Consider the following 16,242-nt stretch of genomic DNA (forward strand, 5'->3'; position numbering starts at 1 on the left):
GGAAGTTCTTCCTAATGTTCAGATGGAATCTCCTCTCTTGTAGTTTGAAGCCATTGTTCCGCGTCCTAGTCTCCAAGGAAGCAGAAAACAAGCTTGCTCCCTCCTCCCTGTGGCTTCCTCTCACATATTTATACATGGCTATCATATCTCCTCTCCTTTGGTTTGACCTGATCCTGAAGGGAAAGCAAATCAGTTCCATAATGGATGTATGATGTAAAGTATTGATTTTGGTCAACATGGGCCATGACCACTCAGATTTTTTCTCCAGGAATCCAGAACAAACTACAACTTTTGGACCCATGGGAGGAATGATTCCTCCTCTCCCACCTCCCATGTCACTTCAGGTGATGGGTGGCAGACACTAGCCATGTCATGCCTGGTGGCCACCACTACCATGGGAACAGTAATGGTGGCTGTTCAATGGTACTAAACTATATTTGATGTCACTGGACATTTATGGCTCCTTTCCACCTCCATAATGGTCTGGGTGTTGGTGGTAAAAACAACTACAGGGCCAATCTGGAATTTGACACTAGACAGGTTCAAAGATAAAATGGCCATGCAGAACCGCCATAAGTCTACTTCTTCACATGTATCTCAGGAAGTAGACTTAGGCCTTGACTACACTAACAGAAAAATGCAGACTCACCTTAAGTCCACACTCCTCGACATCACTAATAGCGCTACTGCCACTTTTAACTTATTACAGAGCTTGGTCTAAACTCCTAGTTATTTCAGGTGTCACTGCTGATGTCACAAAGGATTGCCCACATGACCAGCCTATCCAGACAGGTTCCAAAACACATGAGCTCATACGCTTTTATTAGAGGCATTCAAATGACTAATCCCCATTTTGTTGCTGCCGCTTGCTGGTTATGAATTTTTGTGAGTGTACCTGACCATTGCCTGTCATGTCAGCTGATGTCAGAAAGGGATGACAGTTGACTAGTGAGAAGGAGAGGGCTGCTCCTTGTTGGTTGTGTAGGCACTCCATTCTGATATCAACACATGCAACAGGCAATAGCCAGGCACTTGCATGGAGCTCCAGAATTAGTGTAATTGTGGTTAGTATGTGGAGACACTGGCCCTAGATTCAGCAGATACATGCTGAATCAGGCTACTCCAGGGCAGATATACACTGGCATACTGTACCTAATACAGACACAGCCTTTGTTATCTCAATCTCTAAAGTGTTGCAAAACGCCTTTGCTTGCTAATGTTTTAGTTAATTAATGTTTAAGTTTAATTGCTTAGTATTCATTTTAATTTAGCTTTTAATTCTAGTATTTATCAATATGTACTTTTTTCTTATTTTCTCTTTCTGGTTGTTTATTACTTTTGTTGTGAATTACCATATTTTGTTTCTGTTAAAATGTATAAATAAATAATTCTCATCAAGGAAAACAGGTGTGTGCAGGAAAGATGAATAGACATATATTGAGGATTTTCCAGTTGTGGATTATAGCTGAGCAAAATAGAACACTAAATTTGCTTTGTATGATTTATGAAGATAGTCAAGGATGGCCAAAGTGTGTCTAGAGCAGTGTTTCTCAAAATGTGCTCCTCCAGGTGTTTTGGAATTCAGCTCCCAGAAATCCCAGCCAGTTAGGAATTGTGGGAGATGAAGTCCAAAACATCTGGAGGAAACAGTCTAAGAAACTCTGGTCTAGAGAGTCAGCAAAAATAAAATAATGTCATTGTGATTTATACTGTCAAATATTGTCTTAAAAGTAGCTAACCAGTAATCCAGGACTAAAATGACTAGGTTAGAGGCCAATCCGATAGTTTATTATACATACAGTAATAATTTAAACTCACATAATATTTGGAAGTGTTTTAAAAGCTTGATGCATTAGATCCTTCACCACCACCATTAATTTACGAAAACATTTGCTTTGCTATTTGTGTGTTCTGAATTTCCTTAAGTCTTTTTAAATCAAAGACTGTGTTTGAAATGTCAACTTGTGCCAGGGCTCAGATATAATGAAATGAATTTAGAGTGGAACTGCCAAAATATATTTTAAAAGAACATGCTAATCTCACCAGAACAACTTCAATATCTCTCTTCTTTATATAAAGTTTAGTAAGGTGGGAAGGGAAGAAGAAGTGTTTGGAAAAATTTGGAACCAGATGATCAAAACGAACCAGGTGTCAAAAGTTGTGGCAAGAAAACAATAGGAGTAAGAAGAGAAAAATCAGACCTGGGATAGCTAATAAAACATGGAGGCAGCTAAGAAATGATGAAGACAATATTTAATCCTATGAATTAAATTATAAGGAATCCATTTTAAGAAGCTATAGTTTAGGGTTACTGTATTATTTTTGAGATTTGCAAAAATCCTCATTCTTCATGTATATATCCTATATACTCATGTATGTGTCTAGAAAACTTAGTAAAAAAATCAAATCTCCCCTCCACCCCAAAAATAGTCAACATGTCAAAAGGTCAATGTGAGTACTGTAATGTAACTCTTATTTTTAAAAAGGAATTATTCCGTTCTTTGACCAGAGTAATGAATGCAAGAGCTTAGTTCATCCTGTAACAACCCAAAAGAAGCACCGACTCTCTCTACTGCAGGACTGCTTCTATCTTTTTTGACTACCTGGACGGAAAACAGCAACTGGTGCCCAGATGCTTGGCCCCCTGAGGTGGCATTAGCAATTTCCCCTCTCTGTGGAACAACTCTCAACTTATCCATGGATTATATAAACAGCCACAATTTTATCCCCCAAACTTACCTCAGTATATACATGAGGTTGATTTATACATCAGTATATTACAGTAATAACTCATATATAATTTGCATGTGTATAAGTAATATAGTACATATAAGGCATGTGTTTGTAATACTTTTAAATTTAAGATACATTAATGGAAATCTGCCAGTGCAATGGGCTCATTTCTCCTCTATCCTGCAGCCTTCTGTGATATTTAAAATCTAGCTGTGGCAGGTTTCATTGTTGTCAGTGGTTCTGTTAGTTGAAAGACCTTAATGGACTGTAGATGAAGAGTTCTAAGTGTTGAATGTACGTGAACACTGTACTGTTGTATGGATGTGGTTGAAGAAACCAAGTTATCTGCAATGCAATGTAAATGGTATTTTTTGTTTCTCAAATGACTACTTAAGACAAAGTACAAATCAGATATATATTGCCAATGAATCTGAAGTTGGTTTGTATCTTGTTGATACTAGAAAAACTATAGTCATTTAATACATAAGATTTGGGTTATCTGTGAAGAAAGCCTAAATTTACAATGATATAATGTGAGGAGAGACACAACATAGATTCCTAATTAACATCTTTAAATACTTCAGATTTGATTTTTTTAGCCAACACTTAGCATATTTTCTGATTTCCTTGCCACTGTAGGGAGTAAAGTGGCTAATTTTCTCAATCCACATGGTTGCTTTTTAGTTTGTGATGTTAGCATGCAAGCTTAAACACAGTGGAATTGAATCTATGCATAACTTGGAGGTGTTAATATCTTCAAAAATGTTTTCCAAGAGAATCCAATGCACTCCAAAAATGAAAAAATTAAAAGCTTCATTATTTTTCAAGTCCCTGTATATGAACAAAAATAATAGAGTAATCATTTGTTTCAATAGAAATAAAGTACTGTAATATTTATAGTCTGCGCCAGAATTATAATGACTCTGAGGCTACAAGTGAAGAGTCACAGCATGTTCCACATGTTTTTAACACTGTTTCTCAAAGCTCTAGAGGCTATTAAATTTAATGAACCCATCTGCTATGGGAAAGAGATCCAACATAATCAGTTTTCACAGTGACATACAATACAGATGGCATGCCACAATACTTGTGCCCAGTTCGATTTTTTATATGGTTCTCTTTACATATGGGGGATTTCCCCCTTTGTTTTGATAGTTTGAACATATTTGTCTTTTGTGCCATTTTGTTCTACAAACAGCATTAAATTACGGCCCAGTCATCCTGACACTAGTACCATAGTACCAGAAAAGGTTCTAGAGGAGTTCTTTAAACAGAAATTCTGTATAAAATTAAAAGGGAATGCCATGATCACTAAACATCAACATAGATTTCTCAAAAACAGGTCATGACACACTAATCATATATCTTTTTTATAGACTTACATGCTTGGTAGATGGAAGGAATGTTGTGGATGTAGCATATCTTGATTTCAATAAGGCTTTCAACATGTTTCTCCTTGATATTCTTTCAACCAAGCTAGTAAAATGTGTGCTAGAAAATGCCATGTGCAATTAGGTGAACTGGTAATTGGCCAACTGATTCAATTCAAAGAGTAGTCAGCAATGACTCCTCTCCACCCTGGAAAAAAGTTATTAGCAAGAGCCATCCAGTCTTGGGCCCAGTGCTATTCAGTATCTTTGTAAATGACTTACAATAGATGATGCAATAGAGAACATGCTTATCAAATTTGCAGATGTAACCAACATTAGGAGGGGTAATTGATATCCTACTGAGCAAGATCAGAATTTTAAAATCCTTAAGAAATTAGGGAACTGGGCCAAAACTAGCAAACTGAATCTTGAAGGGGAGAAATATAATGTACCAGGCATAAGAATTGTACAGTTATAGGATGGGTGGAAATCTACACTTGAAAGTAATCTAGGGGACTTGGGAGACCACAAGCTAAACATGAGTCAACAATGTGATAAGGCATCTTAAAAATCTCATGCAATTTTAAGCTGCCCTAATGCTATTTAGATTGGGAAAAACAATAGTATCACATTATTACTCTACTTTGGATGGACCTCCCTTTGAATAATGTGACCCATTGTGGGCAATATAATTTGAGAAAAATATTGATTAACTGGAGCATGTCCAGAGGTCACTGGAAACCAAAGTCTTTGAGGAGTGGATTAGGGAGCTGACTATCTTAGCATGGAGAAGAGAAAGGTAAGAGGTGACACAACAGCAATGTTTAAATCATTCAAAGAAATATTGATTCCATCATGGCAGGGAGTTGGACTAGATGGCTCATGTGGTTTTTTCCAACTCTATTATTCTAAGATTCTAAGAAAGACCCATTTTGTTTGCAGCCATTCCAGGTTCTAGGGCATACAGCAATGAATTGATATTATAGCAAAACAAATTTCACATAAACATCACGAAGAACTTCCTGACAGTTGAATATGCTGCACAGAGAGGGATAACGTCTCCTTTGGAGGTTTTTAAGCAGAGGCTGGATGGACAGCTGTTAGGGGTGCTTCCATTATGTTTTCCTGCATGGCAGGAGGTTCAATTGGATAGTCCTTATGGTCTTTTCCAACCCTAGGTTTCTAATATTGTGATATCTACCATAACTAAAGTGAACGGATTAAAACAAACACTGCAATTACACCCAGTCACCCAGCAGTTTTAAGAACTAGCAGTTAGTTCAATGATGCAATACCTTGTAGCAAATAAAAGTATTATCTAATAGCATTAGTTATACATCTTAGTCTAGGACAAAAATAAACATGCAATTTTAACAAATGCAAAAAAAGTCTGTTTGAAAATTCAAAGAGTCTAGGTGAAAAGATAGGCATAAAAATTGGGTTTATTGCATATGCTTAAAACACCTTTGAAATCATGGGAAATTGCACATTAATTGGAACAAATCAAATACATCTTTCAATTAATTCATCCTATCATTCTTTCTCAAGGACCATATATGTTTCTATTGAGTTCAGCAGCTCAACAGCTTTCCTGGCTAGGTGGAAGCGACAAGAGTCTTTATACTATAATTAATATGACATGTACATGCTTGCTGTTCTTACCAGCCAGCAGCTGAGTATATGTCACTGGAATTGTTTCTACTTATTTGAAGAAACACCCACCCACAACACTGTTAATATAATTCAAAGGCAGCAATGTTAGTCTGGAATATCTATGTACAAAGGAGTCTTGTAGCATCTTAGACTCCTTCCACAAAGCTCTATAGAATCCACATTGAACTAGATTATATGGCAGTGTGGACTCAGATAATCTAGTTCAAAGCAGATATTGGTTATTATCTGCCTTGATATTCTGGGTGATATGGCTCTGTCGAAGGGCCCATAGAGAACAACTAAAGGAACAAAGTTGGCAGTATAAACCTTCACATATCAATAGATTTAGTTTACGAAAAATTATGCTACCAGCTCCATTCTCTTAGTTGGCCCCTAAGGTGTTACGAGATCCCTTTGCAGCACTATTAATGACACTGATCTCAAGTTCAGCCTGGTAATACTTTAACTTGTCATTTCAAAGCATAATTACCTCCTGGCATTGTCTAAACTTGAAATAACATCTTGCCATAAAACTATTGATGAGGGAACAAGATATGAAGCATGCTTAGCAATATTTCTAAAATATTCTCTCAGCGTTTTACATAATACATACATGCATAATACATATAATTTTTAAATGTAATATTGTGCTCATAATCCTTGTTGTAAAATGGTGCTTCTAAATCTGGACATGCCAGATCATGCATTGTTTGCTTTTCAGGAAGTCAAATGTTCACAAGGGTCCTCTCCACAGGAAAAAAAAAGCAGTGTGTGAAATTAAGCTGCTTAATGTAGAGTGAAAATGTAAGGAAGAACAGTAGATATTTAGTTAAGACATCTGTTTCTGAAAGAGAATGATCAACATGCTGAGAGGAAATGATACCACAAAGTATATGTTTAAAGTTAGTCTGATTTTGTGAGATACACAAAGAAGAGGGGGGATTCCTTATTCTCTTCCTAAATGAGTAATTCAGATGCACATTTTTCCCTCACCTGGTCATAAATGATATTTACTGAAATGTGCATTCAGAACCACTATGAAAATTTACTTGTTACAGCATTAAAGATCATTTCAAACTAACTGTGAAATATTGTAATGATTTCTCAGTGCAGCAATCCATAATATACGCCAGAAATAAGAGAACCCGGATACCTCTTATTGTGCTAAAAATGCTAATTACAGCCACTTATGGTAACAGCACAATTAACACAGTGCCAACTTTTGGAATATTATCTGGCTGAAAGATTTGCTTTGATTTTTCCTTAGAAGCTGTTAGACACAACTCTTTCATATATAATATTAAATAATGCTGAATTGATTTACTGTTATGAAATCTTTGTCTAATTTTTTTAAAGAAATAATCCAAATGTTCAGGTTTTGGAGATGCAGTGCTTTAAAAAGAGATAAGTTGTGTGAATCAAAGTCATTGCAACCATTGTGAGATAGTTGATAGATGCCAAATATATTTTATGTATGCCACTCCCAATTATTCAATGTGAACTGGACATTGTGGAGGCTTCCTGACTGGGTACTATTCACACTTAAAATTATAGCTTTATGCTTCCTGAATTTCTCTTTTAGCGAAACTACCATAATGCCTACACTTTGCCAACTGGAAATATCGAAATATTACTAATTCTGTTGTAATCTGCTTGAAAGCATCTTGAAGCTGTATTACAGAGATAATATGTTCCTGCTGATGTCAAGGTAGGACAAGCTGGAGTATTGGTCATGAGCCAATAGTTTTGAATTTGCATGTATTCAGGCCATTCATCTTAATTTTCTATTTGAGCATTTTCAAAGGTAGCATCATTCTTGCATGAAACTCCAAACCAAATTTTAATGTACAGAGACTGCATCTGAAATGCACATATTTGAAATTTTAGGCTCATATAGATCTTGACAAGAGGGAAGAGGAAAATGTTACTTTTAGAAGCAGACTTGTTTATTTTCTTCTCTTAATATATTATTTATTTGCTTTTTAAGAAAAAAAACATCAACAGGGAGGGCATGGGAATCAAATAAGACTTTTCTACTTTAACTGAATGTAATGTTTTTAAAAGACTAACTGAATACATGAAATTTCTCCAGACCTTTCTTTATGTTATATTACTTTTAGTTTTCCCCTTTCCCCTTATAATAAAAGACAATATTTTCTGTTAATATAGCAGTATATACCTGCTGTAAATTTACTTTTAAACATTGCTTGTAAGTCTTGCAGCTGTTAATTTGCCTTCTGGTTTAACAAACAAGCTATCAGTGTAATATGTGGATAATGTTTCCAGTGCACAGATTTTGTTACAGGCTAGCCATCTTCCAGATCATCAGTAACAGAAATGTTTACCAAAATGGCAGGTTATATGAAAATTAGAGTTGAAATAAAGTTCCCCTGTGTCCTCCTCAAAGATTTCCTGTGTGAATTTTAATGTAAATTATTCTCTCACATTGTACAAATATTCAGCAAAATTTTTGCAATCAACACCAGTATTCAACAGCCAACTCCTTTGCAGTAGCAATCTGCATTGGATGGCATCAAACCAAATGCTTGCAATCCTCTTTCACATGTTTATGGAATTTATTTACTTAAGAAACTGGAAAATAATTCATCACCTTTTTATGACTAAAATAAAAACCAAAGAGTAATAGATATGGAAAAAATAAAGTATATTTGAAGCAAACTGGAAAAAAAGACAATTCCAACGTAAATCTGAATGCTGAAGTGGATTCTAGTCCACCAATCTTATGCTAGAGATTTCTTTTCCCTGGTTAGTTTCAAAGTTACCATTGGATCCTTTCTCATCTTTTAATCTTAAAACAGGCTATATTTTTGAATGCTACAAAATACCATGAAAAGAAAGGGAAATCAGAGAAAAACAAACTAAAGAGAAAGATTGAAGCAAAAGGTCCCTCATGACCTTCTGGCAAACAAACTAGTCCAATGTGGGCTAGGCAAAACTACGGTGAGGTGGCTCTGTAATTGGTTAAATGGACGAACCCAGAGGGTGCTCACCAATGCTTCCTCTTCATCCTGGAAAGAAGTGACGAGCGGAGTGCCGCAGGGTTCCGTCCTGGGCCCGGTCCTGTTCAACATCTTTATTAATGATTTAGATGAAGGGCTAGAAGGCATGATCATCAAGTTTGCAGACAACACCAAATTGGGAGGGATAGCCAATAGTCCAGAGGACAGGAGCAGAATTCAAAACGATCTTGACAGATTAGAGAGATGGGCCAAAACTAACAAAATGAAGTTCAACAGTGACAAATGCAAGATACTCCACTTTGGCAGGAAAAACGAAGATACAGAATGGGTGGGGTACAATGCCTGGCTCGAGAGCAGTATGTGTGAAAAAGATCTTGGAGTCCTCGTGGACAACAAGTTAAACATGAGCCAACAATGTGATGTGGTGGCAAAAAAGCCAATGGGATTTTGGCCTGCATCAATAGGAGCATAGTGTCTAGATCTAGGGAAGTAGTGCTACCCCTTTTTTCCGCTTTGGTTAGACCACACCTGGAATATTGTGTCCAATTCTAGGCACCACAATTCAAGAGAGATATTGACAAACTGGAATGTGTCCAGAGGAGGGCGACTAAAATGATCAAGGGTCTGGAGAACAAGCCCTATGAGGAGCTGCTTAAGGAGCTGGGTATGTTTCGCCTGAAGAAGAGAAGGCTGAGAGGAGATATGATAGCCATGTATAAATATGAGAGAGGAAGCCACAGGGAGGAGGGAGCAAGCTTGTTTTCTGCTTCCCTGGAGACTAGGACACGAAACAATGGCTTCAAACTACAAGAAAGGAGATTCCATCTGAACATGAGGACTGTGAGAGCTGTTCAACAGTGGAACTCTCTGCCCTGGAGTGTGGTGGAGGCTCCTTCTTTGGAGGCTTTTAAACAGAGGCTGGATGGCCATCTGTCAGGGGTGATTTGAATGCAATATTCCTGCTTCTTGGCAGGGGGTTGGACTGGATGGCCCATGAAGTCTCTTCCAACTCTTTGATTCTATGATTCTATGAAAATGCAGGAGTATAGGTTTTAGGGGAAGTTGTTTAACACAGATGTGGACAACCATTTAAACCCTATTCAACATAAAGTAAATGCCCAAAACCATTTTCCCAAAAATTAAGCAAGGTGTGTATGGGGTATAAATAATAATAATAATAATAATAATAATAATAATAATAATAATAATAATAATAATACATCACACAGTCCTAGAAGCTTGGGAAGTGTTCGACTTGTGATTTTGTGATACGAAATCCAGCATGTAGATCTCATTTGCTGTGACATACTGTGCTTTTGTGTCAATAATAATAATAATAATGTATGTATAAGCAAGTTATCCCCCCCCCCCAAAAAAAAAAAATTGTTTGTTAATGAGTGACTATATATAAAAGTTTACATCCAGGGTATAACTTTGCTATTCATTTCATTCAAAAATAAAATAAAAAAGTAGGAGAAAGCAAGTTAAAGACTGATTTCACCAGCAGCTGAACTGATAGTCATCAAAAGCTAAGCTCACAGTGTTCCAGTTTGTTTTCTATTGAATGATGGGCAGAATCTAGGACAGCTGATATGCTCTAGTCAGTTACTTAACTAGCCATCCATCTCCAAGGGACAAAATAACAATTGCCATGCTTTAAATCAAGTGAGAATGAGGGATGCAATCAAAAGAAAATAATCAGTTCTTTTCCTGGTTCAGATAAAATTTCAGGGAGTAAGCACTTATTGATGCCCACAGCAAATGTTGCAAAGAAAGACCGATGAGGAATGAGCTCATCATAATTCCAATGCTACTTGAAGAAATCAGTTTTAGAGATAGCTGGAGAATATATGAAAAATGTTACTGCAATAGTAGATGAATCTTACATTACAAAAGAAAGAGACTTGCACAATGTTCAGACAATATATCATGGAATTGCCATCATATATCTATAGAACTACTCAAAAAAGATGCTCAAGCAGCCCCAAATACTGCATTATTTCAATCTGGCAGAAAGAAAATTCCACCATTAGAAGTTTCATCCAAGAAATGAACCCAACAAATATTAACTAAACCAATGGGCAAATAATATATATCCCAGATTGCCATGCTGATCATAGGACAAAATATGAAGTCCACATTATAGTAATATTCTTGTTAGGTAACCAAAAAGGCAAACAATTGTTTATGTAAGAATCTTTGATAAATCCTTCCAGTATAAAATGCTAAAATAATCTGGAAATGTGATCGTGGAATTCCTGCCAAACATGAACACATCAGAAATGCGAAGCAAAGACAAAAATACCGTATTTCCATCAGGAAATCAGAGTTGTAATCAGAAACCAGAAGTTAACACTTAGTATCTCTTTAGTTTCTAAGAGTGAGAATTCAAAATGAGAAACGATTACAACAGAAAAACACAATCCCATGGTTCAATCCACACTAAAACTACAAAGCATATTAATATCTATAGAATGCTGTAGGTTTGTCACAAGGCACTTTAGCAGTTTAAATTTGTTCAGGCATTTGGTCACAGGGGGAAAAAAGGATTCCAGTAGGACAGTACATGATTGCCACAATAAAACTTCATGAACCTGGACCCAGTTGGATTTTATAGAAAAGAGGGCTTGAAAAATCTGTTTTTTAAATTGAGATTGAGCGAATAGCAATTTAAACTAATCTCAATTTAAACTAACCTGTAGTTGAGAAATGCAGTTTTCAAAAGTAAACTGTATGCAGGATGACGTATTACTCACCATAAAAATGTAAGCACAAAACAAACACAAAATAAAAATGTTGTATCATCACTGAAAAACAAAACAGGTTCTAATGTTTTCTACCAATCATGCTTAAGACTATAAAATCACTAAAAGGAGATAGGGTATCTATTCAGTTTCAACATGAAAGGCATCTCCCTTTTAAAAAATCATTCCTATATGCGTAAATACTTCTTGAAAAACTCCCAAGACATTCTTGCAAGGTTTCCTATTGGAATCCTCATCATACCAGCTTTTGTTTTGCATCTATCTGGATTCAGAACTCACTTTGAGATTTTTGCTATGTATTTTAACCAGAGGTGACTTACCCCATTAAAAATGAAATTTGGATTAGAACTCTCAACTAGATTACATGTATCTACTAGAACACTTTACTAGATTTGATATGCAGCATAAATTTAATGCATGTAGATAAAACACAGAAGGTAGAAAGCTAGAAAACATTCAGTTTTCTTGTCAGCCATTGAACTGCAATCCCTACTGGTGTCACCTATGGGTGTACAAGTCTTACTTGCAGGATTTGATTTACACTTACTCTCTATATTCATACTGTATAGTTCTTGATGAGCAAAATGGTGCCTTACTCAATGGGCATGGAATCATACATTCTCTGAAAATGAAAGACTTGCCATTAACTGCTACAACTCAAATTAGTCCATTCATCCTATGTAAACTGAACTTCATCTAGCAGTACATGCACAATCTCCATTCAAGAAAGCAGAGGTTCTAAGTATGCTACATAGTATTAAATGTAGGATGAGACTGCAAAAACAACAATCCCAAATGACTAGCTGTATAACATTTTGTCCCTTGCACACTTACAGTGCTGTCAACATAGGCTTCAGTCCATACCACATCATGCTCTTGATCAATCACTTTGGGACGACTAAGCACATGGAGATATTCCATAACGTTTTCCTGGACATCAGCTAGAGTTGAGATCTGAGTGAAAAAACCTGTAGACATTTTAAGGGAGACACAGAGAGAGAGGTACATGATAATAATAATTATATTCGTCCTGCCGCCTCTTTGTGCCAGAAGGAATGAGAAACATGGGAGAGAGAAGAAGGAAGGGGAAAAAATCCAAAGAAAGTGGCTTGTCAGGCATTAATTTGTGAAATCACAAGTCTGTGAAATGATATGTCAGTCCTGAAAGGTTCAATTCCTCAGAGTGTTATACACCATTGCACAGCCTTCACTACAATTTTTTTTGTTCTGAGTCAATTTTTCAGTTTCAGAATAAAGTAAAAGTAGAGGGAGTTTATTTTTAAAAGCAAATGATGGAACATTATTAATTTCTTTTTCTCTAGCATCACAAATGCAAGTTTATTGTACTGTAAAATTTCTAATTCTATCAAATTTGAATTCTATTTGTTCTAATAAAATGATTTTCCGTGGCAACAGGATCTTCAAGAAATCTTTAGTATTGTAAGTACTCTGTAGACTGCATACTGGGCAGGCAGCAATTTTCAGTGGGTGTCTTTCAAAAATTTGCTTTTTGCATTGGCTTACTTCTTTTGGATAATCTGGATATCCAGAACTAGCTAAAGGCATTTTGTTGCCTTAATTGTTTAAATATTTCTGTTCTACCTCATATACCAAGATCTCTTGGCAGCTTATAAGTAAATCAGCTTAAACAATTTATTTACTGCACTTATATCCTGCCCTTCTCAACCCCAAAGGGGACTTGAGGGGGCCTTACAAAGGCAACAATTAGATGTTGTGTGTGCAGATATTATCAATAAATAAGCAATGCTTTAAAACATTAAAAACCAACCAATTAAAAAAACACATTAAACAACCTAATATCACATAATCCAAGTCATTATCCGGGGCCAGTCCAAGTTGTCAATGTTATTTCATAGTCTCTGATTGCACTGCTCCCTTTACTGCCAAAGGCCTGATCCCAAAACCACATTTTCACTTTCCTTCTGAAGGCTGGGAGGGAGGACACTGATCTAATGTCACTGGGGAGGGAGTTCCACAGCCGAGGGGCCATGACTAAGAAGGCTCTGTCATTCGACCCACCAGTCGTGCCTGTTCAGCCTTGTGACTGTCTTGTCTGTATTCAATTTCTATTTGTTCACTCTTGTCCAGACTGTCACAGCTGCCAAGCACCAGTTCAGCACCCGAACAACCTTCTTAGCAGCAAATAGAAAAGAGTAATAGCGTTGAATGTCATCTGCGTACAGATGGCATGAGACTCCAAAACTCCAGCTGATCTCTCCCTTCATGTAGATGTTAAACAACATGGTGGACAGTATTGAGTCCTGCGGAACCCCACAGCACTATGGCTGTGGGGCCGAGCAGGTGTCCCCCAACAACACCTTCTGGGAACAGCCTTCTAGGAAGGACCGGAGCCACTGTAGAATAGTACCTCAAGCCTCATTCCTGCCAGGTGTCCCAAAAGGATACCATGATCTACAGTATCAAAGGCCACTGAGAGGCCCAAGAAAACCATCAGGGACACATTCCCCCTGTCAAGTTTCCTACACAGACCATCCACTAAGGCGACCAGGGCTGTTTCAGTTCCATGTCCCAGACTAAAGCCTGACTGTACAGAATCCAGATAATCAGAACACCTCAAGTTGTAAAGCCACCATAAATTCCATTACTTTCCCAAAAAGGGGAAGATTGGAAACTGGCCAAAGGTTGTTTAATTGAGTGGGGTCCAGTGATGTTTTTTTCAACAGTGGTTTTATTACAGCTTCTTCTAAGCTTGCTGGAATCTTGCCTTCCTGTAGGGATTTATTAACCACTGCCTTCACCCACTCCAACAAACTGCTTCTGGCCTCCTTTATCAGCCAAGATGGGCAGGGGTCTAGGATGCATATGGTTGTTCTCACTTTTCCAAGAATCTTGTCCACATCCTTGAGCTGCACCAATTGAAATGAATCCATCAAAACCTGACAAGTAGGTGCCCCTGTTACATTCTCAGAGACTTGTTACAGAGAATAGTAACAATTCAGCACCAACTGGGATGCCAAGGTGAGAACATTTCACAACTGGAATGCCATCAGTAATGAAGATCCTCTCCCAAGTCCTCAAACAGTGTATAGCTCCCACTCATGGTATGTGGAGGAGGTCAGGCTGACTCCAGGAACCCAGGGAAGACTGTATGAAATAGACAGCTCTATCTTCCAGCCATGTTCATAAGGCCCATTTAAACTGGAGGCACTGTTCTACAAGACTATCTGCTGTTTTTACATCTTATCAAATGGTAGGACCAGCCAAATATATTCTCTTAAAGGAAATCACTAATCAGGATACCTGGTTAATGAGTTCCTCCTTCAAGATAGCAATGTTTGATAGTGGAAATATTTAAGGGTGACAGAAATTCCCATGCAAAATTCAAACCATACAAATGCAGTTCAATACAGTGGTAAACTGTAGCTCCCATACCAGTGAAGAACCATTTAAAGGGAAGGCCCTGCTCTATAAGAGTATCTGCTGTTGGAAATGGTTTTCACACCTTGGTCTAATGGTAGGACCAGCACAGTATATATTGAAGTTTTTGGATTGTTTTGAAGGTTCAACATATAGGTTCAACATCTTGGAAAACTACTTTAAAATCTGGCATCAAAATCTAAAGTGGATTCACTGCTTCACTGACATGGGAGTCAGCAGCTTTCACTGGATCCAAGTATGTCTTGGGCAAAGGTAGGAATCATTAGTCTCTTGACTAGGTTTTCCCCCATAAAAATAATAGATCCAATTTATTCCGGTGAGAAAATTAAAAGTAAAATACCGCATCAGGGAGATATTATTTATTTTATTTATATTTATTTATTAATCAATTTTATATACCGCCACGCCCCGAAGGCTCGGAGCGGTTTACAATATACATATGCAATACATTACATTTAAAATCAAAGAAAATTTTCAGTCAACAAGATTCAAATGCCAGCCTAAATAAATAAGTTTTACAAGCTCTACGAAAAGATAGCAAGTCTTGGAGAGCTCATGTTTCCGCTGTCAAGGCATTCCACAGGTAAGGAACCACCACCGTAAATGCTCTACGCCTAGTAGACATCAGGTGAAAGGTTCTAAAATTGGGAACTTCAAGGAAATTCTGATCATCTGAATGGAGTGATCTCAGGGGTTGGTAGGGGGTGAGGCGGTCCCTCAGATACTCCAGCCCCAGGCCATATAAGGCCTTAAAAGTAAGAATCAGCACTCTGAAGGTAATCCGGTGCTCAATCGGCAACCAGTGCAGTTGCTGCAAGATTAGAGTGATATGACACCTCGCTGGAACCCCTGCGAGAAGCCGGGCAGCAGCATTTTGCACTAGTTTAAGTTTCTGGATCACTGATAAAGGCAGGCCTATGTAGAGGGCATTACAGTAATCCAACCTTGAGATGACCGTAGCCTGGATCCAGGTCATCCCTGGACAGATAGGGAGCCAGACGCCTAGCCTGACGCAGATGGAAAAATGTGACTCTGCTCGCAGTTGAGGCCTGGGCCTCCATCATCAGCAGAGGGTCTAAAAGGACTCCCAGACTCTTTACCAAAGATGACGGGCATGTCATGCCATCCAGGGTAGGCAACCGGATCACTCCTCCTGTATATCAACAGGGTAATGTGTTATTGTCTTTGTTTGAGGTTCTGCATTTAATACACCACTCTAGTCACAAAAGTAATGTATGAACCTTTCTCAGCAGGATGCTATATTTTAGGATATTATAGTTGGGGTGTAATTAGGGATTTTATAGAATTATTCCTTAGTGC

The 16,242-nt window shown here is 37.5% G+C and overlaps 1 protein-coding gene across 2 annotated transcripts in view; it reads right to left on the reverse strand.

Annotated features, from left to right (window-relative positions):
• Nucleotides 1-16,242, reverse strand: part of CACNA2D3 (calcium voltage-gated channel auxiliary subunit alpha2delta 3) — a 674,683-nt gene that overhangs the window by 213,251 nt on the left and 445,190 nt on the right. For both annotated transcript variants that reach the window (XM_067463553.1, XM_067463552.1), the window contains exon 13: nucleotides 12,337-12,470. In XM_067463553.1, the coding sequence (XP_067319654.1) occupies nucleotides 12,337-12,470 (134 nt within the window). The remainder of the gene's footprint in view (nucleotides 1-12,336; nucleotides 12,471-16,242) is intronic.

Source organism: Anolis sagrei, chromosome 2 (genome assembly GCF_037176765.1).
Source record: "Anolis sagrei isolate rAnoSag1 chromosome 2, rAnoSag1.mat, whole genome shotgun sequence".
Classification (NCBI taxonomy): Eukaryota; Metazoa; Chordata; class Lepidosauria; order Squamata; family Dactyloidae; genus Anolis; species Anolis sagrei.